The following is a 27,033-nucleotide window of genomic DNA, read 5'->3' as shown; positions in this document are numbered from 1 at the left end:
ACTTGAGCAACATGCAGTGTTGAAAAAACGACAGGGCACTATTTTTAACAGTCTGGTGAGAGTGGAAAAGCAGTCTCCCACAGAGAATGAATCTGTGTCTGGCGGACGGAGAAGTCTGCTCGCTGCGGTTTTGCACGGTTGTGTGCTTCAGTGGGGGCGGAGGGATACGAGTTGTACGCTGGCGGTGATTGCTCCCAGTGTTCAGTTTCACGGAGCGAAGAAGTGACTATCCGCGGGTGGAGACTGAAAGAAATTTAAATCCCCCGGGTTGTGCTCGACACGCAAAAGACAAAATAACTGTTATTTTGTTTCTTTCTTTTCTCTGCTTCTTGAACGCCGTTTCATGTAGTAAATGTCCGGTCGATAGGGCGTCGGTGCTTAAGTTTTTGAGGGTTTTTTCACTCTCTGTGAAAGGCCATGGCGGTGGAAGCGCGGCCGGAGCTGGTTGGGAAGCGGTTCCTGTGTGTCAGCGGAGAGGAGCCGCTGGAGCTCGGGGAGATCGGGCGATGGGGATGGCGAACCGGGGTCATTCGTGCAGTCACTCACCGCGACAATGACAATCCGGAGCTGACGGTAGGAACTGGTTTTCTATATATTGCCTTTAACCAACCGGCCCTGTTGGACTCGCTGGACAATTGTAGATGAATATTTTACGTGAGAAAACGTTACCTCTACTGCCAGCTAGGAAGCTGGCTGATTAAATTGGAAACATATAGCTAGCTCGCTAGCTAGCCAGCGAGCTGGCAAGCTATTACAAGGGAGCTTGTGATTTGTAGGCAGCCTCGCATGGGTGCACTGAGTGTTTACCACCATTTTTAAGGAAAATATGTGGATTACAAAGTCAACACTTGTAAAGTTTCGCCTTTTGTTTACTGTTGGTTTCGTTTAGGTAGCTTGCTGGCTCACGGTCGGAATTCTCCCTGACAAAAATAAATGTGTAAACCTTACCGTGTTGTGGCAGCAGATTGACTCGGCTTGCTAGCTTGCTAGACTAGCTACCAAGTTAATTAGCAAGTGTGCTAACAATCAGATATGTTCACCTAAACAAGCTGAGCCAGGTAGCGGATTACTTGGAACAAATAAAATAAAATAAAAATAACAACTAGCCTAATTTAGCTAGTTGTCTGCGGTAGTGTTGGTAACGTTACATTACTTTCCTAATTCAATGCCCAGCATATTTATTTTCTACTTGGGTCACTCTAAATTGGCTAACGTTAGTTAGCTGACATGATAGGCCATACTACTAGATAATTACCACACATTGGGGTAGCTAGCTAGGTTTCTTTCCCCCTATGGACTAACTTACACCATTGCTCATTATAATGAGGACTGAGTCTGGGATTTAACGTTACATTCGATAGCTAGCTAGCTATCACTAGAACATTAATCCCTGCTCTGGCGGGCTTGTCGAATGGTATGCAAGAAATTATGAAGCTACAGTCATTACCTAGACTAGCTAGGTAGCTAGTTATGAAGTTTCAAAATGTATAGGGTTTTCAAACAGAATTTACCATATTAATTTAGCTTTCCTACTGTTCGGATTAAACATAAACCTAGCTTTTAGACAGACTTGGAGTGCGATAAGTAAGTTGGCTAACGTTATCTTGCTAGATAATTGTCATCCAATTCTCAAGTCAGTGTCACTTGAAATTTAGCGGAAACGTCCAATCACACAAACTAGGGCGAACAATTGTTTGATGAGGTTAACCTATCGTTGCTTAACGTTAGATCGATTATCGATTTTTTTTTTACATTGATGTCTGACATTTTACGTCAGTTAATGCTTGGCAACGCGATACTGCATTTTACACTCCTTTTTAGCTATGCAATTCAGTTGCAAGCTTTCTTACCAATGAAACTAGGTGGCGTTAGCTAATAATATTTAATATCAAATAAAAGTAGTTCACGTTTTATTGCAGCGAGCCTCCTTTTTTATTTTTCTTTCGTCGAGTAGCAGACGTTCGCTGTTTGTAGGTATTTCGCGGTTTGTAACGTCATTACGAAAGATAAGACCTGTCCAAAATTGTGGTGTGAAATCCCTATTGTATCTGTAACGTACCTATTGCTAAATATATACACTCTCTGTATTCTTAGCATTCACGGGCACTGTACAAATACAGATACCATGGCAAGCCGTTTTGCGTGTATATGCATGTTCAAAACTGCAGCACTCATCTGGATTCCGATGAATGGAGCAGACTGTCCCTTTGTATTTCTTTACAGTCACAGCGTACAGTACGCTGTTAGTTTGTTTTCGGGGATGTGGCCCGAGGTCACCAACTGTGTCAGTGCTAATCAGCAGAAATGAAGCTGGGAAAGAATTTTCCATAGCGAGTGGATGTTGTTTTTTTTTTTACATCTGAAGGTTGCCGTCTTGTAGCACCGATAATGCTTTGTGTGAAGAAATAAAATCTGTATAATTAGTTATAGGGAGAAATCAATGTTGTTCGTCATTACGATAATGGCGACAGCAACTTAGGCATTTAAGGTATCAGTATTTCACGGTGCCAAGAAGCAATTTAACCGTTTATTGTCTGTCGTGTGTTATTGTTGAACAATTATCCATTTCGAAAGACTTCTTTTGTCATGTCAGTCACCACATTCAAGTATTTACACGGATCACCATCTCTTGTACAGAAGAAATACTTATATCGTAGTACAGCATAATATAAACAGATTTCCACCCTTGTAATGTAACATATTGAATATGCTGAGTATTGTACAAATAATTATCTTATCTTTATCTTCTAAAAAAACATTTATTATCACCCATACATTATTCCACATTTAATTTGTATTTTGAAAATTATGTTTTTTGCTAGTGAAAATCAAAAAAATATTTTTTAATAGATTTTTTGTTTTATGTTTTAAGATGGAACATCTCTAATTATGACTTATAATGAATTTGGATCTGTTGTATTCATTCCCCCCCCCCCCCCCCCCATACATTTACAAAACTGTAGACAGAATTGTCACTGTTTACAGAAATCGTTAAACCCTTTTTAACTGCTGCGAATGAACAAGTGATTTGTGGCTGAAGAACCCAGCATGTAATATGAGACTTGGATGGTCATTTCAACCCTCCTCCCCCACTGCACCATAACATAATGGCAGCTATGTTCAAGACCCTAAAATATTTTCACTCTGAATTGCTGTGGTATACATTCAAATCATTCTTCGTTCTTGATGGCAGTTGTCATTCGTAGGTGCGGTAGGTAATCTGCATGCTTTTTGCCACAGCTGACGAACAGTTTAATAATTTTTTTTTTATTGCTTCCAGGGAATGTGCATGGAGAGCACTGCATTACGTGTGCCTATCTAGGCCGTAAGGAGACCCTTTGTGTTATTTAAAAGCTTTAGCGTAGTGATGGTTCCTTGACATTCATTACCCAAGCATATACAGAAAAGTGCACAAATTTACGCACTCGCACGTTTTTAGTGTCGCCTACCAGACAAAAACCTTGACATAATTACTGAGGTTTGACAGTCTTTCCCCATAGCAATAGCTTGTTACATCAGCACCAGAGAGTTGAAAGGCACATCAACAAGGGTAAGAAATGAAGAAATCTGAGCAATGCAAATAAACAGCGTAATCCCCAGTCAGGTTGCTGGGTAAAAAACGTGGCACTCTCGTCTCTCCAGCATTACCGGTTAACCTTTTGATTTAATCAAAGCGCTCTCCCTAGACTCAGGTGTGTCATTCTGTGCTGCTGGACTCGCTGTGCTGGTGGGCGGCTGGGTTGATCCTTGGACCCCCTCCCCCCCCCCACACGGCAGAGATGAGATGTGCTTCGCTTTGTCTGTGTGCAAGCGAGGATGTCTTTCAGCTATTTTTCCTGTTCGGAACCTGAGAAGAAGAGCTTGTTTAAAATGAAGTCAATTATGTAAAAATGTGCCTGCGCTTTAGAATATAGCACAATTTAAGATTGCATTGGATGCTTGCCCCCCCCCCCCCCCCACACACACACACACACACATACTCGCGCGCACACACACACACACACATACACACACACACACACTCACACACACACTCGTGTTCAATTAACATCGAGGTCACCTATTTTGCCTTTGGTTTCCAGGCAAGGCAGACATTGATGAGAGGCAACCTATGATGGTCTGCAGAAATTTCTTTGGAGAATTTTCCAACAGATACAATTTATTCTTCTCCTACCTCTGCAGTGGCCATAATTCTCCCGCCTCCACTGTTCGTGTTTGGTATTAGAATGTGCATGCAAGGAAATGGTCTTTGATGCATAGATGAGATTATTATTAAAAAACATTCATGGTTTTTTTTTTTATGGTCCATTGTGATATGCTGTTTCTATCTGTTTACAAAGAGGGCTGGATGTACAGGGAGATTGATCTTATGATTTCAGGCCAGGGGCGTTGATGCTTTTTCTTCCCTTTAGGAATAAGTATGTCATATTGCGTATATAGCAGTTGGTGAAATAATTTAGCGTTTGTGGATTAATAAGCGGTGTGTTACTTTCAGGCAATGTGAACATTAATAATGTGATTGCATCATCTGGTGAGGACCTTGTGGCCTCTGGTGCCACTCTCTGGGCTCTTTCCTTGCTTGTGTGTCGGCGACGAGACACGGACATCCGTTCTGCTTGAGAATCTGGCCCACTTAACCCGGGGCGACCCGCAGCCCCGGAGTGTAAACACGCATCGGCCATCGTCTCCTTTTGAGACGGAGGATTGTTGTGCCATGTTTAAAGAAATCCCGCTCCAGTCCTCTGGCGGAAGCCGGCCAGCGCTACAGTGATAGGTTTTTCACAATTTCTTTTCCAACCGCGTATCTCCTACAATTCCCCCAGGTAAATAGAAGTCATTGACATTGAATAAATTCATATGGCTTGTACTGGCTGCCAGCTAGTCTTCATTTCGTAGCGGATTCCGCTGTGTGGAATGTTATTAATTGCACGGTTGTGTTTATTTTGCCAGGCTCGGTGACGGATATACGCACTGAATGCGGTTGTCAAAGCGCAGATACAAAAGAATGGTCTGTAATTGCATCGCCGTCTTTTAATTTTCGCGTTGCTTTGTTTTTCACGTTTGCATAATTATGCCGAGCATTGTAACTATCCTTTTTCACGAGCGTCAAGGCCGCACAATCTGTGGGATCGTTGGTCCTTGACTGCTGATTGTGATATTTCAGAGAATGAGCTGAAACCTTGTGATAAGCAGCTTTACTGGACAGCGAGTGACTGACAGCATGGTGAGTGTGTGTGCTCACCAATGGCTGGACAGCATTGCATAGCAACAGCAGTGTGAAGCAGTGTGAAACTCCTCAGTTTTAACAGGCCCACACTTAACGCTTTCAGCTCGATCTTACCAGTGCTCTTATCATTCCTTTGTGTTAATTTGTCTTTATTGTTGCCTTTTTCTGAGATACAAATTAAATGAGGTGCATATGGAAATTCTGTGTTCAATATATATATATATAACCTGTATTTGACTGGCCATACTTGCTAATGCTGAGACCCACATATTTTACATTACCGCACGAGAACTGTATGTAAGCTTCCACATTCAGGGAAGGAGTAGATGACATGTATGTATGAAAAGTCTGACACTGTTTGTTTGTGTAACAAAATATTCACTAATATATTAAGCGCGATTAGGAGCATGAGGCTAGAGAGCTGTTTTATAGCTTTGCTTGTCAGTTTGGCTGATAAAACTGATCCCTTGAAAATAAATAAGAGGTTCAGATTACCATGTTGAGGCTGCGTTTTGAGCAGGACATGTCCACTTAATTTTCATTACCAGCGGCGCAGCAAATGCACCTCTCGGTTGCGTCATCAGATCTGCCCATCGTATCGGCCGTAATCTTCGTCTATTGGCTGATATCGGATACCGTTCATTTTAAGCTATCGTTGGCAGACGCTGTACTGATATGACCCCGTTAGTATTTTGCATCCCTAGTTTAAATTCACTTCATTTTTAGCTGATGTGTTGCCAGATAGTTGGGTGGTGAGGCAAGGGCACACCGGCAAACATTTTTACTGAAAATCCTCCATTAAGCGTAGGTTCAATGCTTCAATGATGTTTGCATACACATGCAAACGTTTGTTTAAATGAGCAATTACTGTACATTTAAATCGCATGTTGAAGTAAATTACATTAATAGAGAAACATTTTGCCATAAGTCTTGATTATCTGAGCAGTTCATATTGTTCCTCTGTCCTTGGCTCTGCATTGGAACACGGTAAAAGGGATTTAGGGTTTTTGGGATCCAGAGAACGTCCTCCCACTCTTTTCCTCTCATGTCCTCCTGTGCCTAGACTTTTCTCATGACCCGTTTTTTTTCTTCCTGTTTTGTTTTGGCCATAAATCCTCAAAAAATCGACACTGGTAACTCCTTAGATGCATTTAACGTGGGTGTCTTGCACTGAAAGATTTTCTGCTAAATGATCACTATTATTATTTTTGCCCATTATGGCGAACGGTCAGCTACGAAACGCAAAACAACATTAGTCATCTGCTCTGGAGGTGGAATCGACATCTGAGACTGTCCAGACCTCTGGCCCTATCTCTTTGTACTGATTCTGCAGTGCTTTTCTTAAATATGGCCTTAAGTGGAACCAGATGTCCTTCGTTTAGACTGTACTGTATATTCATTTTCAGTACATACTTTCCCAAATCAAATAAATGGGCCGCTACTCCGAGGCCTCCCCTCAGAATGTTTGGCCAGTGACGTGAGGAGGCGCACTCTCTCGGAGGAGGTGGTACGGCGCTGGCGTTTTCTGCCTCTCTGCATCGACTTGACGAGCCGGCAGGAATGCACCCGTAAAGAAACTTAGCTTCCAAACAAGTTAACTCTTGTTACCTCATGAAGGTCGTCCGCCTGTGCGAGGAGAGGAGAATCGGAAATTTAGGCCCGGTTCTCCTCGGCCGTCTCGTCTGCCATTTTGAAAGAGACGTACCCGTTTCTGGATTATTCCATATCTGAAATCACGCTGTGTGTAATGTGTACTACATTTGCTGTGCTGCTGGGGAAAAAAAAAAAAAAGAAGAAAAAATCAACACGCAGCTCCGGCTGGCGAAATGAGATGTGCAGCTGGGGTGTTATTTCGCTTAATCCTGCGCGAGTGCTGTCAGCTATACGCGTTTTCACCACGGTGGCGGGGCTGAAGTGGGACAAGCGAGAGGCACATCTGGGAAACAAATGAGTGAGAGTTGTTTTGTCTTTTAGCTTGTTGTCATGACGCTCCGGCAGTTTGGCAGGATCTGAAAGAGACTGTTGGGTGGCGCGTTTATTTAGTTTGTTGTGCCTGGGGCTAAGAAAGCAACACCCACAAATGAGAGGAGGCATTGTGGCTGTGACACACCTTGAAAGGGGAGCCCGATGGGAGATGCCTAAATGTGTGGAAACTCGAGATGTGTCGAGCGAAATATGGGAGACACCTCTCACTTGAGCAATCCGCTGACTGAAACTGTCAGGTGGAGCATTCGCACAATGTGATCGCTGTGATTTTGTGCGTCAAAAAAAAAAAAATGTAAATAATTATTATGAATGTGAATGCTAGTGTTCCTAATTGTTTTTAAAATCTAAATACAGGACACTTTGCATTGCCCAGTTTAAAGAAATATATTTGAAGTCCTGTTGACAATTTGTAATTTTGTGTACTCAAATCGGGGATATACTATTGATCAGCAGTAGTGCACATTGTGAATATGTTCCTGTCTCCAAATTGGACATATTTTGTCCTTTCTCCACCTTTTTTACATTTGTGGAAACATTTTTTTCACACACATGCATACATACACACACGATTAATGCAATGCGCAATTCATATAAATGGACACAACAGACATTAATTGAGATTTGGAGCTGCGCTCCTCCCCTCCCCCTCCTTTCATTCGGGTACGTTCTAACATGTGGTGTCCCGAAGGTTATCTGCCTGAGGGACAGTCGGTCTGTAACATGAGTTTTCTTTCAAATTTAGGGCAAGGTTCCTTTATTATGTGAAACAGTATTCTTTGTTTAGAACTTCTTGTGGTACTGGGAGTGTTCTATGACTCCATTGATTGGTTCCATACAGTGGAAACTTGACCTTTAGCAGATGTTTGAGGCTCTGCCAAGAGTCAGCATGATCTGCACACCAGACATCTTTTTACTTGTTATGTAGACAGGGAACCGCGTATCTCAAGCTCTGAAGCAAGACGCGAAATAAAAAAATGAAATCATTGACGTATTCAAATGAGCAAACCACTTAATCGTGGCGGAGCAGGGGGCTAGCTATCGGAATGAAACCACGGTTATTAGGGAACGTATTCTGATATTCTCATGCAAATATCATTGTGCTTAAATGATTTGAAAACAGCTCAGCAGGGTTCACATGGCAATGTGCTACAATTTCTGGTTCTGAGAATGTTTTTGGTGGAAAGGTTCCTTCATTAAATAAAATTCCCGCTTCGCCTTCCCTGGGGAAACGAATGCTCCTGGTCTCCATTTAGGACATAACAAATGCGTATTAAGTGATTAAAGGTTTTTTTCTTTTGGTTGTTTCCTCAAAGGAAGACACAAGAAAACATCAATCTCACAATATTCATGGAGACAAAAAATATATCTGAGTTTGAAAGTGGAAGGAGAATTTTTATTTACCTAATGTAGTGAGTTAGGTTAATCATAGGTCATGTGCATTTATATAACGGTACAGTAACAAAATAAGAATGAATTGTTTTAATTAACCACTCATTTAAAATTTGTATCATCTCGCAGCCCTGGAATGTTAAGGCCAGTGAAAAGACTTGAATGGCTGTGAGTTGTATACGGCCCTTCTGCCACCAATAACACTCGCTGCATCTGCTGTATCTACTGTCTTCTTAAAAGAGCCAAGGACTGCAATAACCCCATCAATTTACAATTAATTACCCTGAGTCAATAGAGGAACGGCACTACACGGCCCCAGATTTCTTCTTCCCCGACCCATCAATAGTAGAAATGAAGGATTTGCGACTGTATTTGCTGTGTCAGAGAGCAGCATAGCATAGTGCAGTGTTGCATTATGCTGTTGAATTTCGCACATTTCAAGGAGATGTATCGTTTAGGCAGACCTTGTTTTGATCCAGCAAATGTCGTCAACTCCCTTGACACAGAAGGGGTAACGTATTATGCAGTTCACGGTGTTCTTTCTTTCCAGCCGTAGCCTACACGTTTGAAATCCTCTTGCTCTTGCCGTCTTCATTGAGACTATTTGCTGATGAGCTCCATGTTATTGAAAGGCATAATTAAGAAGATGGATCATGGCGTTTTCAAACACCAATGCTAACATCTTCCATGAACTCTGCATGAGACACACGTACTACCATGAAATTATATTCCAGTTTATTTCTTTACCGCAATATATTTTTACTTCAAATAGAAATTACATTTAATTTGTTTTGTTTTATGGTTAGGTTTAAGGTAATCTGTTTTGTATCATGCTAAAATGCTTTAGTAAAAAGGTTGAGGTGTTTATCTTGGTGGTAAACAAAACAGCTTTTGTTGTGATTGGATTTGATATTGCCTATTAAGCCTTGTGTTGAACTAAAATCATTAACTGAGATCTTGATTGACACGTATCTTAAATACATTTTTAAATGAGTCTTTAGAAATGTATGCTTATTGCCCATCTTGCTTGCTTTGTGTACGCTCAATAAATGTCTATTGTAGCTCACTGTCAATATGTTTTCCACGATTATACCACTACTGTTTAATTGTAGATTGTAAAATACTACGCTGCAATAGGAAGCTCATATTTAAGGCCTTCACCCAGATAACGCTTTATTTTCAGTGAAATCACGTTCCATAGAGAAATGAGCTAAATAATGGCGTGGACGTGTATCTGGCGTGACGTTTGCGGGCTTGGCAGCTGATGATTTTGAGTAGCAGGGCAGGATGTTGTCGGTTTTATGTGAATGGAGGTCCCAGAAGGCCGGCCTAATAGGAGGGGGCAGACATGGCCCCCCAGCAGTTGGGACGTGGGACGAACAGTGGGAGCCCTGTTTTCCCCCGCTCTCCAGCTAGCCTGCAGGAAGGGCTCGGCCATTGTTTCTGCGGGGAAATCTCGGCGCTTACATTCAGATTCTCGCCGCCCCAGTTCTCTTTCCTGCAGGTGGTGACCGGCGGCAGGGCCCTCGAAGTCGGGCGCGAAAACAGCCCGACTGATTTTATGTCCAATAAGGCATTTAATACCGTCCCGTTGTTTTATGGCCGGGTGATGAGACCCCGTCTCCGCGCGCGCATTTCCGCTTGCCTTTCCGTTGTTTACTGAAACCGCGCGCCGAATTTCAGGCTTGAATTGCGTGCGGAGATAATGGCCTTTTCAACTCTGGTAAATGACGAAAATGTTCAGTCTCAAAAAGAAAAAGTCTGTGGAAATTGCGCCATTTAAATGCTAATGTTGCCGACGTCACTCCATTAACGGGAGCGGCGAGCGCCTCGGAAACACCGGTGCGAGTCCCGCCGCTCTGTTACCAGGGAAAAGCCCGCAATCCTATAATCCCCATGTCATGCATCCTGTGCTGTTCATTGTTGAAATAGCGAGTAATTCCAGTGGAAATAATCGCTCGCTTCCAAGAAAAAATTCGGCCCGAGTTTTGACGACATCGCGACAGTTGCCACGGCTTGAAGGTAAACAATGAAGCCCGGGGAGGCTCTTTTCCCCCCCCCCCTCGCGTGCTTTGTCTGGGGCTCTGTGATGTGCTAATTTGATTGGTTGTTTCATGACATGTGGTCATGGTGTGTCAAAGCACGTGGCCCAAAAGAGGGGAGCGTTTTACTGCTCTTTTCACACCAGATGAATGCCGTCTTTTCTCCACCTTGGATACTGGGGCACGTGCCACCAACAGCGGTGCGACGCGTCGGGAAGAGGAAGGCCAGAACATTTTTCGAAGCCTTGGGAAAATGATGGAGCTTTGTAAATGGCATTTTACAGCGAAGAATGGACCTCGGAGGACAGAAATAGCCTTATCTGACCGTCCGTGTTGTAATAATGATGTAGAGATTACTGTCATTCATACGTTTGGTTTCTTGGGAGGGTAATTGCATCTTTTTTCAATTGTTCTTACGAAAATGTTTCGCTCAACAAGCAGTGAGAGGAGCGATCCTGAAGGAGAATCAAGCGAGATTAGGAATGTACAGAATTGGCCAATTGGAAATAATTTGTATTGTTGTTATTTATGGCTTAGACTGGGTGAAGTAGCGCAGAACATAAGTAGCGCAGGCCTATAATTTTGAGGTTAAAACCGAGATAGTAGACGGTTGAATAATGTGGTGAGAAACAAAAGTTATTTCTGTCTTTACTGCAGGAAACCTTCAGGCACCTTTTGTTTTTAAACGCGCGTTACACATAACGAGCGTCGCAGCCCGGAGGAGATGAGCAAGGGCTGTTTTTGCCTTTACCTTGTTTGACTGTGCATTTAATATTGTTTGTGCATTCATCTCGCGCACGAGGCCTTAGCCGAGCGTCTAGACTGATGGTGGCAAAGATAAAATGACTGAAGCAAATAAATTAGATTGCTCTGGAGGGGGGCTTTTTCATCACCGAACAGGCTTAAGCTGAAATGAATATGAAATAAATGCAGATTTAGAAACTATGCAGGGTCTCTGGAAACCCAGCACACGGCGTGATAAAATATGTCTAAGGCCTCGATTCTGCACGGGCTGCAGTGGGGATTGGAGGCATTTCGGTACGGGATTGATGAAGGCTTCAGATTGTTTGTTTGTCAGTCATGCATTTTTGCCTTGTCTTAATGCTTAAGTCGGTCCCTAACTGGTGTTTTCAATTATTGAAATTATTTTTTGCAGACCAAGAACAGAATAGCTGTGCAAGACCTGTGCAAATTCTTCCACTACGGTCATCGTTGCCATTCGTGGACATCGACAAAGATGTTTTGTTGTTTCCTTTGCTTTTTTATTTTTATTTTTAAGGAATGTAGAAATGTGTATCCTCCTGCTATTTGTGTTCCAGCAGTGGGAATGGGGATTTCTGCGGGCCGGGGCCGACATCCTGTCCGAGCGGTTCATCTGGAATTCTGTTTGCTTTTGCAATCGGCGCTCCTCGGCCGGCCGCTCCCTGGGGGCCGGAGAGCGGGGCCCGGGGAGCGGGGCCCGGGCGGAGCGGGCTGGGAGTGCGGTTTCAGCCGGGAGTGGGCGACGGGGCTGAAAAGGGCCCTTGTGCTGCCGGCTCGTCCCAGAAACGCGCCATTGTGGCCGGGGCCCCTCCTCTGATCGGCCCGCGCGGTTCATCCGCGGGCCCCGGGGCTGCTGGGACTGGTGGGGGAGGGGGACCTGGCTGTGGGGCGGTGGGGGAGGGTGTGCAGGGTTCAGCTGTCACTCTCGGGGGGACGGACGGCACAGCTGACTGCGGTGAGGTGCTTTTGTTTTCGCCTGCGCGTGCGGTCGGTCGTTTAGACGTGTCGTTCAGGCACTGCTCGTTAACCTCACCCACACAAACACTCCCACACACTCGCACACAAACACACACACACATGCACACACACCACTATACACATATAGACCACTACACACATACATACACACCACTACACACACACACACATATAGACCACTACACCCACACACACCATTACACACACGCACATATACAGACACACACACACACACACATACACATACAAACCACACCACAACACAAATATACACCACAACAGACACACCCCACACACACACACACTCACACTGCACACATATACCCCACACACACACCACTACATACAGCTCACAGGGGCCTTCTCCTTTGTCGTGTCTCCTGCCTAGAGAAGGACGTGGTCCCGTAACTCCGCTCCAGAAGCCAGGCTCAGGGTCCCAGGTCATGGCAGCGCGACTCTGGGAGTGTTAAACATTTCCCCGTCCTCAGCTACGTGCTTTGACCCCCCGTGCAGACCGCATTCTTCTTCGGTCCCAAACAGACGAATGTGCGTTCCTCCTGCCGGATCTGTTTCATTCAGCGGCGTAATTATCTAACGGAGGGGCTTAAAAGAGCAAAAGGGTGAGAGAATGAAAGGCCAGGAATTAATAATACTAACACTCAGAAGATTCATCGTTCTTCACGTCGCCGTCATCTGAACCACGCTCGGCTCCTCTCTCTGTGTCGGCAGGGGTTAGGTTTTTTTATTTTTGTTTAGGCCGTTACATTTTCGTTTTGGGATAAACACCCTCCTCTGAATTGACCCTCTTTTCTCTCAGAAGATTGTGAGCCACCGCTCCGCAGGTTTAGATGAGCCTTTGGCTCCGTGGGTTTGAATGCCGATATACGGTGTAGGTTTTTCAGCACGGCTGTGTGTACTGTCCGTTGTCGGAGAGCCTTATCTCTGCGCCCCAGCGCTGGACGCAGGAGAGGCCGCAGGACCGGCGGGTCGCCATGCCAGCCGCCGGGTGAAAGGTCACGGCGCGCCCGCCGTCTCGCCCCGGGTCCTAAAACCGCCCGTGTCGTTTCCGGTGATCGACGAAGCCTCACTTCTCGCCGGTAACAGCACGTCTCGGCCGCTGCCCTAGCAAGAGGCGGACTGCATTAACGTTAATCGCCCGCTGCGTCTTCTCAAATTAATACCCGCTCCCCTTTCACAGCTCGTTTATAAGCACCCTCACCTGCAATTAGGCTACGCGTACAAACTCAAGCGGAAGCTTGCGGGCGCGCTTCCGATTTTTTTTTTTTTGTAGGTGAAGGGTGGGAATCTTCATGCGGAAACGTGCCGTGTTATGTCACCGGATTGGTTTTTGTTTATCTCAGATGGTGGAAATGAAGTTTCCATTCCGAGGCCCGGTTGTTTGTTTTTGGCGTAATTTGGCCCGTCTCTGGTCCGAGGTCTGTCTTCCATTAGTGGAACGCAGTATCCCGCTGCGTGTCTCATACTTGGCGGTGAAATATGTATGTATTTTAGACATTTTGAAATTGCTTGGCTTGCTGTTTTGCTGTTTATTGTGTAACACATCTGAGAGCAGTGGGGAAAGTTTATAGTGACAGCTCCAAATTACAAACAGATACGAGGCCTGTTTCTTCAGCCAAGGGCCGGCCACATTTTCTGTTCCTGAAAGAGAATTTTCAACTTCCTGTTTAAATTAAGAAAAAAAAGTTTTATCCCTCTGAATGATATTGAAAATTCAGTTTGAGAGGTCAGGTTTTGTTTCAGAGTTCCTTGCCTAGCGTTATTTACGATGCTATATTTGTACTTCGTCATAATTGTCTCCAAATCATTAGCGTGCTTTTACGGGTTCTGAGGTTTTAGCTCAGCTGTGTTAATGTGTTTGCTAGACATTTCAGGGCTTAAGTGCACCGAACAATAAAGAGTTTGCCCTGAGGTACATGGTTCCTTTGATGTACAACCACACACTTTGTTGCATTCGCTAATACATTTCGGGAAAAGAAAGACATTTGGAGATTGTCTTTAGCGGTTATTGTTGAGCCGGCACCCACATTGTCACAGCAAGGTGGGCATATGGACTCAGAGTTGTTGGGGGGCAGGTAGTGTGTGTGCGATACACACGATTGTTTCTGGTTTGTTTCGTAGTTCATTCTTCCGAGGTAAAAATATCTTTGCTTAAAACATTTTCTGCCGCGGAGTGACAGCTAAGCACTAATTAATTGCAATTACACTCAGAAAGATTATGAGTTAAATTTGTATTATTGTTCTGTACTAATCACGCTTGCGTTTGCGTTGCGTGCATCGATCTGACAGGAACCGTTTTTAGAACTTGTTTACCGGCTGTCAGCACGATGTAACTCAAATTCGGTTTATTTTGGGATCGCATGCAAACGCTTACCGCATTTCAACGAATTCAAAACAACCCAGATCGGGGTCACTGAACCTGGGTGCAACTCTTTCGGTTTTAGCCAGAAGTAAGCGGTGTATTGCTGGCAGCGCTGCCGTGTCCAAACGAATCAAAGTTCGCTGAGGAACTATGACATTTTTCTCTGAGCTGGACTGACTGCGCGCTTGTGGCACCTACACGCGGGTAACTTCTGGCGAATTTTCCCTCGAAAGGGAAGAGCGTTGCTTTGTTTTGCCTCCGCATTAGAGTACTCCCCCCCTCCATTGATCACGGCCTCCTGTTGATGCTGTGACCCCCCTCAGCCACATTTAGCTGCTGAATAGATGGCAACGCTGCTGTCAGGCGGCTGTAAATGACTGAGCAAATTAAAAAAGGAAAAGCTTTCAGTCACCGGCTCAGCCTCTTTATAATATCCCGTAGATGCATTGGTAGCAGTTTTCCATTTACTCAATTAATGTATGCATTTTATTGCACAGAACAACATCTGTGTAAATCAATTTCTGGTGTGACTGTCTGTCAGCAGAACTCTATTAGTAGAGTGATTAAATTCCCTGTGTCCTTCATTGACCCTAATGCAACACTGCTTGAGTTCCCTTTTCATTGCGCTATTCACGCGTGTATCCGGTGCGGTTTTAAGACTATTTTGTGTTCATATCTTTATTCGAAAAAGGTAAATATTGCTATATGAAGAAAATAATTTGCCTCGCCTACCTACAATGGTGAGGAAAATCTTTATTTTAATCTAGAAGGCTAGGGCAGACTGCTCAGCTGGCATCAGAGCCCAATTTATCAATCAGTAGACATGGGATCATCAAATAATGGTCTTCAAGGTCCAAGAACTGCTGGTTTTCCACCCTCCCTTCACCTGGGAGTCAGGTGTGAAGACAGTCTGCCCAATCAGTAGCACTAATTGTTCAGTTAATTACCTGGGCTGCGTTTGGCTTTGAGGGCCAGGTCTGATGATCCCTGCAGTAGACTGTTGAGCTGAGTCCCAGGCCTCTCGCCTAAATGACTCTGCCCTGGCTGTTTTAGATCCCGCGCCTCGTGTCGTTTTCTGTATTGCTGGCATGGCTACACGAACCTACACAACAGAAATCCTTCGGTGTGTGCCGCCTTTTTAAGGCAAAACAACAAGCCCTGCTCAGATAGAGAGAAAAAAAAAAAAGGGCAGAAAAGAGAAATGATTATTCCTTTTAACCTGACAGAATAAGGGACAGCAGCGCGCTTTCTCCTCCGCTGAAGAAATACCCGATAGCGCCAGGAGCAATCCTGCAACATGAAGAGCCATTTCTCCCGTGCCGGCGCTCAAATGAGGTGAAATAGTTGTGCGGGGCGCGTAGAGCGCCTGCAGTCAGATTTCCTGTTCCAGGATTACGCAGGTTTGTGGGGGCCGGTGAGAGAGAGTTATTAGTGCCTGTCTGAGAGGCGCTCCGTCTGACTGCAGACACTGCGGCCTCTCAGCGGGCCTGGACGTGCGGGGAACAATGGAGGGAATAAAGAACCATCAGACCCGTTTGATGTGACGGCGCAGGTACATCAACACCGCTTAGGAGGAAAAAAGGCAAGCGGGTTTAATTCCGGTTAGGCCTGTGTGCTTGCGACGACAATTAATTTCACTTAAAAATATATAAATATATATGTGTGTATAAATAAGGAGCCGGCTCATTAATTCAGTGGGAAAGCGAAGTGTCATTTTGATAGAAAGGTAACCGTAGCGCATGCCATTCTTGGCTCCGGCTGAAGACACGAGCCGTAATAGGCGGCATTCATTTAGGCGAAGCGCCTTTTGGGGAGGGCGAACGACCGCCGGTGCAATTTCCCGGAAATTCGCAGGGCAATAATTGCGGCTATTTCGAGACGTGAGGAGCGGATATTTTTTTTTCCCCCGCCGCGGGATCTCTCGCCGTTTCCACAGCGGCCCTTTCTCGCCGGGTGGACCGTGGCTCCATTAGCGAGCTCCCCCAGGTCCCCTCGGACGGGGCTGACCGGCCCGGTGCCTGCTGGGCCTTCCTCGCTCGTCGTCCGGCCGTTGCCCGGGGTTGCGGCACGGGGGGGGGAGGTGATTAAGTGTCTGGCTGTCCCTGATTGTGGAGGGAGGAGCTGGAGAGGAGTCCTCGTCGTGCTCCTTACTCGCGCTCTTTAATTGTGTTTTTCTCCTCGCCCCTTTCCTTCATCTCGTACCGTTTTAAAAGCCGTCGCGTTCTTCTTCCCCTTGACGCCTCGGGTGCACTGACAGTGCTCCAGTGTACGTCGGGAATGGCGGACGTGGAGGCAGAATAAAGATGGCTTTCATTCCCCGGGCCCATTGTTGAGCCCCAGAGTGCAGGAAGGGCTGGACTCTCGGCCCTGGCAGATTGGTCTCATTTGGTGTCATGTCTTCCAAGCCAGGCTGCGATGACACTGACTTTCACAAATTAATCTGTGCGAAAATGTTTTACATTTGCTGCTGAAGCAGATATTTTTCAGTTATATGCTAGTCTTATCCGCCCAGTGTACATGACCTGTGTACTGGAACGATGAGGTGAAATGTGTTTCTCTCCTTTCCTCTCGGACGGAGGGCCTCTGCTTTCTGCCGAACTTTCGTTGATGAACTCGTCTCACTCGAGGTCTGTTTCCCGCCCTTTGATGGTCAAAGCGATGGGACGCTTCTCGCTGATATTATTTCAGTTGCTCTGCGTTAAATCACGGGGCCGTGTGAACATCTTGACTTCATTCCGCTTTGAAATGCCCAATTTCCTTTCAAAAAATGGAAATTCCGTTTTCAAAGGTTAATTCTGCCATTCGGTCCGCGGTTCGGCCGCGGTGGAGAAGGAGGGGTCGCGGGTAAAGAGAGGAGAGTTATGCGGTCCTGCAGAATCGTCCTGCGGTGATCAGGGCCCACAAAGCAGGTTAACACGCGTACAATCTCATCACCTTCTGCTTTTTGTTCAATCTTTACCTAATTGCTCATAATAGGACACTGAAGGACGTAAGTGTTCAGGAGAAAGACTGCAGCTGCTACATGGAGCATATCATATTTTTCTACCTCCATGGAATATGAGAGGAACGTATTTTACCTGTAAACGGCATGTTAAGCTAGTGCTCATTTCCATGCTAATGGAGTAATGTTGTGATACTCTGTTCGGTTTCATTACCCCATACCTTTCTCCCGTGCTGTACTGTTCTCTGCTTCCCCTCTTTCACATAACGACACTGACTTTAAGTGAGAGCCAAAAACACGGACGTTGTGAGAAATGAAATTAATTTGAAGGATTTAATTCAGTTGCAGCTGCCAAGCCTGTTGGGAAACAAATCAATTTATTCCTGCACTTACTACTCTCCAGGATAGTCAAGATTATTATACATTGTGTACGTCCAATAACTACAACACTAATTCTAATAACAATAATAAAAATTGTACCAATAAGAATAACAATTTCTAAGAATTCATAATAACAATTATTATGAATACTAGTATTATTATTGGTGGATACATATACCGTAATGATGCTGTGCATTACTGCTATAGCGATGTAGAATATACAGTTGTGTGTTCATTGCATTTGGTTAAATATATATATGTTTTCATGTTCTGAATTTTCTGTTCTGAGAAAGGTTACTTTGATAAAGACACCACGCTCAGCTGATGAATCCACGGTGTTTTTGGGCTGGCATTTTGGCACGCTGATATTCCCGTCTCCCACGGAGCCGGGGCAGCCATCGCAGACCGCGCGCTGACGGTCTGAGAACAATGGTCTGCTTTTATTGTGCTTGCCATTTATCTGACATATCCTGCCACTGTGTGCGCGCTCTGAAAAGCAGCCACGGAGGGGGGCGGTTCATAAATCTCCTGTGGGGAAAGCACATGTGGCACTAATGCTTGGGTAAATGCCTGCGCTATTTAGATCTGCGTTTGGACAGATGGCTACAAGAAGAGCTCCCGTGCATCCCCGAGAGCTCGCTCTTCCCCTTCCCCGTTACGGGGCCGTGAGATCCAGGCAAAGAACACGGCGTAGCGTCGCCGTTTGTTCCCGAATAGGAAAGGGCCCGGATTGTTGCCGTTTGTGTCCGATAATTGATTTGTTGCGACGGCCCTGCTCTTTTCTTTCCACTTGGATGTGCTCGTGCTGGGTCCCACGCAAGCGCGCCTCGAGAGCGGCTTGAATAGTCAATTACAGAGGAATGCGGCTGACCTGCTTCTGCTCGTGTCAAATAAGGTCTGCTTTAGAAAAACCTTCTTTCGGAGGCGCGGGGGCGTGTCCAGCTACGCGTTCGAATCGGGCCGGACGACATTCGGTTTGTGGCGGCGACGTCTGCGGAACACTGACGAATCCGGGTTTGACGTGTTAATAAATTCATTGTGCCGGTCAATTTGAAAATGATGGCAAGGCCTGCAAATAATTGTGCTTCTTGTGCATAGCGCTGGGTTTGTTTTCATATAAACCACGGTAGGGTTTACATAGTGTGCCTCCTATAAGGTATATGTACACTCTGATAACATACATTCAGTCGAACCTTGTGTCTTATGTATGCATGTATAAGATATATGTACACTTTGATAAGACACAAAATTCAACTGAATGTATGTATGTATACGGTGTATGTACACTTGTATAAGATACTGGGTGCTACTGACTGGAATCGATGTTGAGGACTTCAGGACTGCTGTGTACGTTCTGTGCATCAGAGCATATACAGTATATTATGTGTATTTGCTCCAAAAAATGTTTTCCTGACCAAGCGGTACAAATTCTTCCATGTGAGAAATGAAACTGCAAGACAGGAAGCAACTGAAACTGCCTTTTCATTGAACAACACCAAAATACGCCTGCAATTTGCCACGTCCATAAAGCTTACCAGCAGTTAAATGTGGGTAAGCAACCTTGTGGTTTTATTCACCTTCTGATTGACAAAGTGAGCATTTACCCTGTCCTGTGTGGCATGTGGTTGTCTGTAATAAATGAGCAGTCAGTAGGTACTAGCTAGGTCACGTAACATTCGTTTTTGTTTTTTTCTTCTTTTAATAATTGCGTTCAAAGCCCTTTGTCAACTCTCCTGGCAGTTGCACAGAGTCCTTTGTTGTGATTGTATGCAGTTGTAGAGGAGTCAGGTGCATTTAAGACTATTTTCATTCATGCTTATATTTAGGGTAGTTAATACTGAGTTATTGCAGCTTTCTGCTGTTCACACAAAATAATAAATTATATGACAAATTCTTTATTTTAGTGTTTCACAAAGTTCAATACCCTAGATATTTTGTGTGTCTGTTGTGGCGTGTCTGTTGCTAATTGTTTTAAGCTTATTAATCATCGGAATAACACTGATGATATTCAAATGAAGTGCGTGAACAAGCAGCCATGGCTAATTTAGCTGTAATGTGTGCACCATTCAATGTTTTGGCTGTAATGTGTTCTCATGTGTTGTAATATAAGTGAACTAAGGTGTTAACTTCATTTGATGGGCACAGTAGGAAATTTGGCTCACGTGAGTGCTAAACAGTCTGTCAGGAAAGCTATGTGACTCATTGATCATAAAACTGCATCAGATGTCTTTATAATGACCTTATAGGAGTAGTGTAAGTTTTAATTTTTGTAATTTCATAATTTGTATTTTTTTTTTAATGAAAGAAATCAGAACCTATTCAGCTTTGGGACATATTTCTGCACCCCAATTCTTATGGCATGGTGAGAATCTCTTAACAATCGAAAACGTAGCATTTTCCCAACCTAAGGCATTTTGAAAAGGAAGGAAGGAACTTGTTTCACAGTGAAGTAATCACCATTTCCTTCTCGCAGGCCATTTTGACATCAAAAAACGTGAATAATTCTTTTACACAATCTTCATGTGGGTCAGTGTGTGTACTGTGTAACATTTTTCCTTGTTTTGGTCTGCCATTGGCCTCTACTTTGCAGAATGCACAGCAAAGGTAGTCTCACTATCTTCGCCAGTTAGCGCAGGGCTAATACACTTAAAATAGATAGAAACGTGAAATCCACATCTAGTAAGTACAAGCCACTCAGCTTACAAAGATGAGATTAAAGCTACACTTAGCTTTTGGAGCCGGTATTCATGCCGAAAGACTGTAATGTATCACAAGTAGGCCGTTTCAAGTAGTGGATCACATGCATTTCCCATTGTTTCTTTACATTCGTTCCTTACCCGTCTTAAGCTTCGACCCTAAAACTTGTACATTTCCAGGCTGTGCTCACTTAGCATTCGAAGCGGTTTTTCAGCCCTGCTCCTGTGCCCTTGAGCTGGTGTAAACATGCCTCGTGCACCTTCCAGTTTTGAGCCCGTACCTCTCCTTGTGCTGTGGCCACATGGCAGGATACCGTGCAGCAGTCAGCCACACTGAAATATGACCTTGTCTCTCATAGCACTTTGAATTATTGATCACAGGCAGCAAGATGGCTTTTGATGATAATTCTCCTTGACTACCTCGTTCAGAAATCGGCACAATCCGACAAAGAAACCGCTGGAAAAATTGAGCATGCACGTACAGTAGTGCCTGGCTAATAAGTTGTTTTGTGGTCTTGAATTGAGTGGAATGTTTGTACAATGGCTAGCTTGTATCACCAAAATACAGCTCTTAGTATGACATTTTTGTATCCCTCCAGGAGTTCCCAATAATGACACTAATTTTGTGATGGTTTTCACTGCAGCGTTCCTCGGGTTTTAGGACACTGAAATGCTCCCGGTCATATTGAGTTCTGTCCGTCCGCTGTTGTTTTTAAAGGATTTTGCTGAAATTGTGCAAGTCTTGAAAGCCGTGCCGTTGGAAGGTTCTAGAACAGGAGATGACTGCACAGCAGAAGCCTGAGCTCAGCCAGGGGGTTACACAAGCAGGCAGGCCTTGTGCAATAGAGCCTCTTGTTCACAGAGCCCAGGTGTGGGGATCTCCCTCGGGTCCTAAGTTCACACACACACACACACACACACACACACAGACACACACAGACACACACACACACACACACACACACACACACTGGATTCTCAGGCGCTGTAGTGCTCGCCACATTGAAGTGCGCCATAAACGTTTTGAGAAGCCTGTCAAGAAATATCACATTCCGTTCGACGTATTCATTTAAAAGTTCTGCCCTTCTCTCAGCCAGTTAGGGGGAAAAAAAACCTATGTGTTGATACTTGCGATATTGAGAGGTTATGGAATATATTAGTGTTTTTAAGTGAGACTTGTGAGTTCATATGAAGGCTTTCCTCTCTTCATTGTGTTGAAGTGATATTTATGTGTGCCAATGAATTCTGGCTGTTCAGTGATTTAATGTGGAAAAAGTCTCTGCCCTTCCAACCAAGTGAGGCATTTTTGCCCAATTTTTCATTCGAAACAAATGCTTTTCAGATTTGCACTGGGCTCAGTAAAGATATCTTTTAAAAGCAGAACAAATGTTAAGAGTGCATTTTTTAAGTGAGCATTATCTGTGAGACCTCTCAGTTCTGTGGAATTACTATTATACACACACACACTCCCAACACACAGTGTCCTCACAATGTTACTGTTATTGTTAATGTTACAACATCGCCACTCCATAACAGCAGTGTAGTGGGGACATTTTGTCTGAACTGGATTGTTAACTGTATGCGGTATAAACCGGTCACTAATTTCTCCTGCTCAGAGCTGAGGAGCCCCCCCCAGTCTGTCTCTTCCTGCTGTAAACTGCAGCTCATTGCTGAAGGGCAGGGGGTTGGGGGGGTGGAGGTGTGTGTGTGTGTGTGTATATGTGTGTGTGTGTGTATGGGGGATGGGGGATGGGGGATGGGGGAGTGATTTCAGCTGTGCCTCCTCCCCCGTCCAGAGGAACAGGCCTGTTTGCCAGCGTCGGCCTGTAACCCCGCGATGCACCGCGCTCTGTCTGGTCAGCATCCTCCCGCTGACGTGAAACCCAAGGCTAATGGGCCCTGAGTGCAGGGAGCAGCGTCTGGTGCCGTTCGGGGAGTTCTGGCCCTCGCAATTCAATTTGGCGGGTGACTACAAGTGCCAAGGTGATTGGTTTGGGGGTGGGGGGGGATTTGGTGGGAAAATGACAGCATGCATTATTTTTTATTAATGAACGTGTTTGTCGCGAGAAAGGACCTGACCGCGTGCAGCTGCCGTGTCTGAGCGCTGCTTTGTGGGCATAATGGAATGGCGCTAGCAGCTAGGCGTCAGAAATGGTGGCTGGAGCTATCATTTCCTCTTACACACACACACACCACACACACTGACATACGCACACACATGCACACCACACACACTGACATACGCACACATACTGACATACATACGCATGCACACATGCGCACACATGCACACTACACACAGATATGTGCACACACACACATGTACACGCACGCCACACACAATGACACACACAGGCAAGCATGCATACACGCACACCACACACGTGCATAGGCATGCACTCACACACAGGGTGTTGTACAAACAAACACACAGACAGGCGCACACAGAATGCACACACTCACACACGCAGGCCACAGGCTGTGCTAAATCCTGTGAATTAATGTGTATGGGTGTCCTGTTTTCTCCAGTGAAAGAGGAGAGTCTGTCCGTGCGGGGAGACTGGAGCTTCACGTGAGTGTAATTAACACTACCAGAGCAACGGCCCCAGTAACTCACTGAACCCGCTGTCACTTTGAGCTTCAGTTTCATTAAGCCGGTGTCAGATGTTTTCTCTCTCCCTCTCTCCCTCTCCCCCCCCCCCCCCCCCCCCCCCACCTGGGGCTGTTGTTGCGGGTTGGGGCGGAAGCTCCGAGCAGGAGAGCAGTCACGTTGCTGCCCCCGGGGCGGACGGGCTGAGCGGGCCTGGGGGCAGGGTGTGGTGCCGGGGGCGGCACTCCCTCCGCTTGTCCCGGCCTGTCCTTTAACAAGCGGCGCTCTCGCACCGGAGATCATCTGTCTTCAGCTCCCTGTGCGCTGGGAGCCAAACACTGGAAGGCGCCTGAGAAATGTGCCACGGCCTTAAAGGAGCCCTCAGCCCGAAGCATGCGCTCTCCGTGCGACCCAAACAGAAGCCCGCTTTGTTCACGTGTTATGAGAAATTCCAGCTCTCCACAAAACCAGGGAACCGTACTTTGCCGCGGCCCAACGAGCTCCGGATTTTCGTTGGCGCGCGGCCGTTTCAGCCTCTCCTCTTGGAAGGCTCACGGCCGCAGCCCTCCAAAGTCTATTTGCTGACCCCTCGGGTTACCTCAGTTGATCAGCTGGTTAATGGCTCACGGGGGTTTCCATCAATCTTTGGCCGGCGCCTGTTTAAAAACCTCGCTTGGTGCTCCTGGCAGCCGTCGGGCTTGTTTTCCGCCGGTTTCTGCGCTCCCTAGCGCTGGGAATTCCAGCCCAAAGACAGAAATAATCCTCCCCCCCCGTTCCCCCTCTCCGCTCGGCTTCATGCACGGTCGGTTTTTCGGGGTTTTTTTTCTTCTTTTTTTCCCCGCTGGGCCCAGATTTGGCGGTGGAGAGGTCTCTGCGGCGCGGCGCGAGAGCGACCCGTCGTAAATTCCCCGGGCGGGCGCAGGCGAGGTGAAGGTCGCGCCGAAAAGCGATGGCCGCCTCTCTCCGCCTCGGAGCGAGCGGATGCTGTAAACAGAGCCGGGCTCCGCCGGCCCACCTCGTGATTTATCGCCCGTCTGCTACCGCCTTAAATCACACACTACATCACTTACTCCACCTACCTGCACCACAACAAGCGGGAGAGAGAGAGAGAGAGCAGAGACTCTTCTGTCTTCAGCTTTTCTCCCTCACACAGTTGCACTTTATTCCTTTTACGTTAATTGCCAAGGCTGTCCACTCAAACTACAGCTGCGACAAATGCGTTTGTGCATTGATCCGTTGAAAATGGTTTTATTTTTTCCCCTCCTCTCTCTTCCCTCTCACCTCAATGGACCCAGAATTTGTGCTTTGCAAGACGGCTAGCAGCATGAAAGAATCTGCTCACTAAAGAATGCTAAGCAAATTGTAACCAGCCTTTTGCATTTTTCCGCAGTTTTGTGGTGCACCCTCTGCAGCGAGTTAGTAAGTTATTGCTAAATATGAGGAATGGGAACTCGATAAACTCTCAGTGAACCGTCCTCTTCGGAGGACTGCGTAAGTTAACCTCTGAACGGCGGGAATTGAACATGGTAGAGTGGCCGGAAACATTGTTTGGATATGCGGGCGCTCATTACTATCTGCGCTAGCTGCTTTGCCTGTTAGCATTCGCTAGCCATGACGAATGCAGGCCCACCAAGCCGGGCTTAACATGTAATCCGCAAGTTTTCATTGGGCAGTTCCTTTATGTAAATGATCACATTTTTCAGTGGTTGTGTATTTTAAAGCTTTTGTGTTACTGGCGGATTAGGTGTCCTGAGAGCTGGCTGCATGTGTTTGGCTTGTGAGTGTACATACAGCTATACTGGTGAAGAGTATAGTCTTCCCTACCCGTTTGTTTTCTGCGAGTGTTGTATGTCTGAAGGGCGTTGGCTTCACCATGATAGGGTATGATTTCAGTGGTTTAGGCATAGGTTTGGTATTTGTCAATATCGCATATTTTGCTGCGATATGATCCAAAATCATCCAAGACAGTAAGAAAACGGATTGATGTCCTGTCCACGGAAGGAAAAACGGCACTAACACGAGTGATGAGGTACATTCAGTAACATGAATGGTGATGTTGGCAGTGTTTTGTTCTGATTCATACCAATACAGATCAATTTTTACGTTGCATCACCTGAATCTGATCTTTGCCCTTTGCGCCAATACATCGATCTGGTTCATTACAGCCCTATTTTAAACTGTCAGTTGTCATTTAAGATGATGTTAATATGATTCAGGCTTAAATGTGTGTAATAATGTGCTTGCTTCGATCATTCTAGCATCTCTCTGCTGGCCTTCACAGACTAGGCCTATACTGTAGCCTAAGGTATACCTGTACAATAATATTCTCCATTTAAGCAAAGATCTGTTCAGTAAATTCTTCGGAAAACAGAGAGGGGGATTGAAATGAACCTATAGATGGGGAAATGTAACCCCTGGGCCAACCCTAAAGGAAATGTAACTAAAACGTGTCGGAGACTTCATGGCTGGAACTGGTATGGAATGCAGAATGCAGAACCGTTGAACTGATACGCCTCGCAATTCACAAAACGTTCATTGTTAGCAGCACATGAATTAACAAGCGCGTTATCCTATATGCCTCATGCCTCCGCTGCTTGAGAAGCGGATTTGGTGGCGTGTGTGTGAGAAGAAGGGTGCAGGCCGGCTCTTCGGAGGCTCGGCGCTGTGCTCTGTGTGCTCCTTGCTTACCAGCTGTCAGTCCCTCACACCCCGACTAACACGGGAACGAGAGACGCAGCCGCCCCGCAGCCCGGCTCCGGTTACAGGTCAGGAAGGATCCTCCCTGCCCGGCGCCCGGAATAAAACCGCACACGAGTACACGCACGCAGACACACACACCACATACACACACACACCACACACGCACACGCACGCACACACACACAGACACACACACCACACACACACAGACACACACACCACATACACACACACACGCACAGACACACACGCCACATACACACACACACACAGACACATACACCACACACACAGACACACACATCACATACACACACATACACCACATACACACACACAATATACACCACACATACACACACACACCACATACACGCAAGAGTACACACACACACATACACACCACACATACACACCACACACACACACACAGACACACACGCCACATACACACACATACACACACATACACCACATACACACACACACACACCACATACACGCAAGAGTACACACACACACACGAGTACACACACGCAGACACACACACACACAGATGGGCAAACACACACACACACAGACACACGAGTACACACACGAGTACGCACACGCAGACACACACACGAGTACGCACACGCAGACACACACACGAGTACGCACACGCAGACACACACACGAGTACGCACACGCAGACACACACACGAGTACGCACACGCAGACACACACACGAGTACGCACACGCAGACACACACACGAGTACGCACACGCAGACACACACACGAGTACACACACGCAGACACACACACACACGCAGACACACACGCGCAGACACACACACAGACACACACGCGCAGACACACACGCAGACACACACACGCAGACACACACGCAGACACACGCGCAGACGCACGCACTGGGCCAGCAGCGGGCAGCCCTACAGCGGGCAGCCCTGATGCAGTTT

At 45.9% G+C, this 27,033-nt stretch overlaps 1 protein-coding gene across 3 annotated transcripts in view; it reads left to right on the top strand.

Moving 5' to 3' along the window:
- The first annotated feature begins 216 nt into the window (after positions 1–216).
- Positions 217–27,033, top strand: part of jmjd1cb (jumonji domain containing 1Cb) — a 105,944-nt gene continuing 79,127 nt past the window's right edge. For all 3 annotated transcript variants that reach the window (XM_061225398.1, XM_061225397.1, XM_061225396.1), the window contains exon 1: positions 217–573. In XM_061225398.1, the coding sequence (XP_061081382.1) occupies positions 418–573 (156 nt within the window). In that variant the 5' untranslated portion in view covers positions 217–417. The remainder of the gene's footprint in view (positions 574–27,033) is intronic.

This window comes from Conger conger, chromosome 2, assembly GCF_963514075.1.
Source record: "Conger conger chromosome 2, fConCon1.1, whole genome shotgun sequence".
NCBI classification, from domain to species: Eukaryota; Metazoa; Chordata; class Actinopteri; order Anguilliformes; family Congridae; genus Conger; species Conger conger.
The sequence above is the reverse complement of the archived record's forward strand: the minus strand, read 5'-3'. Positions and strand labels throughout refer to the sequence as shown.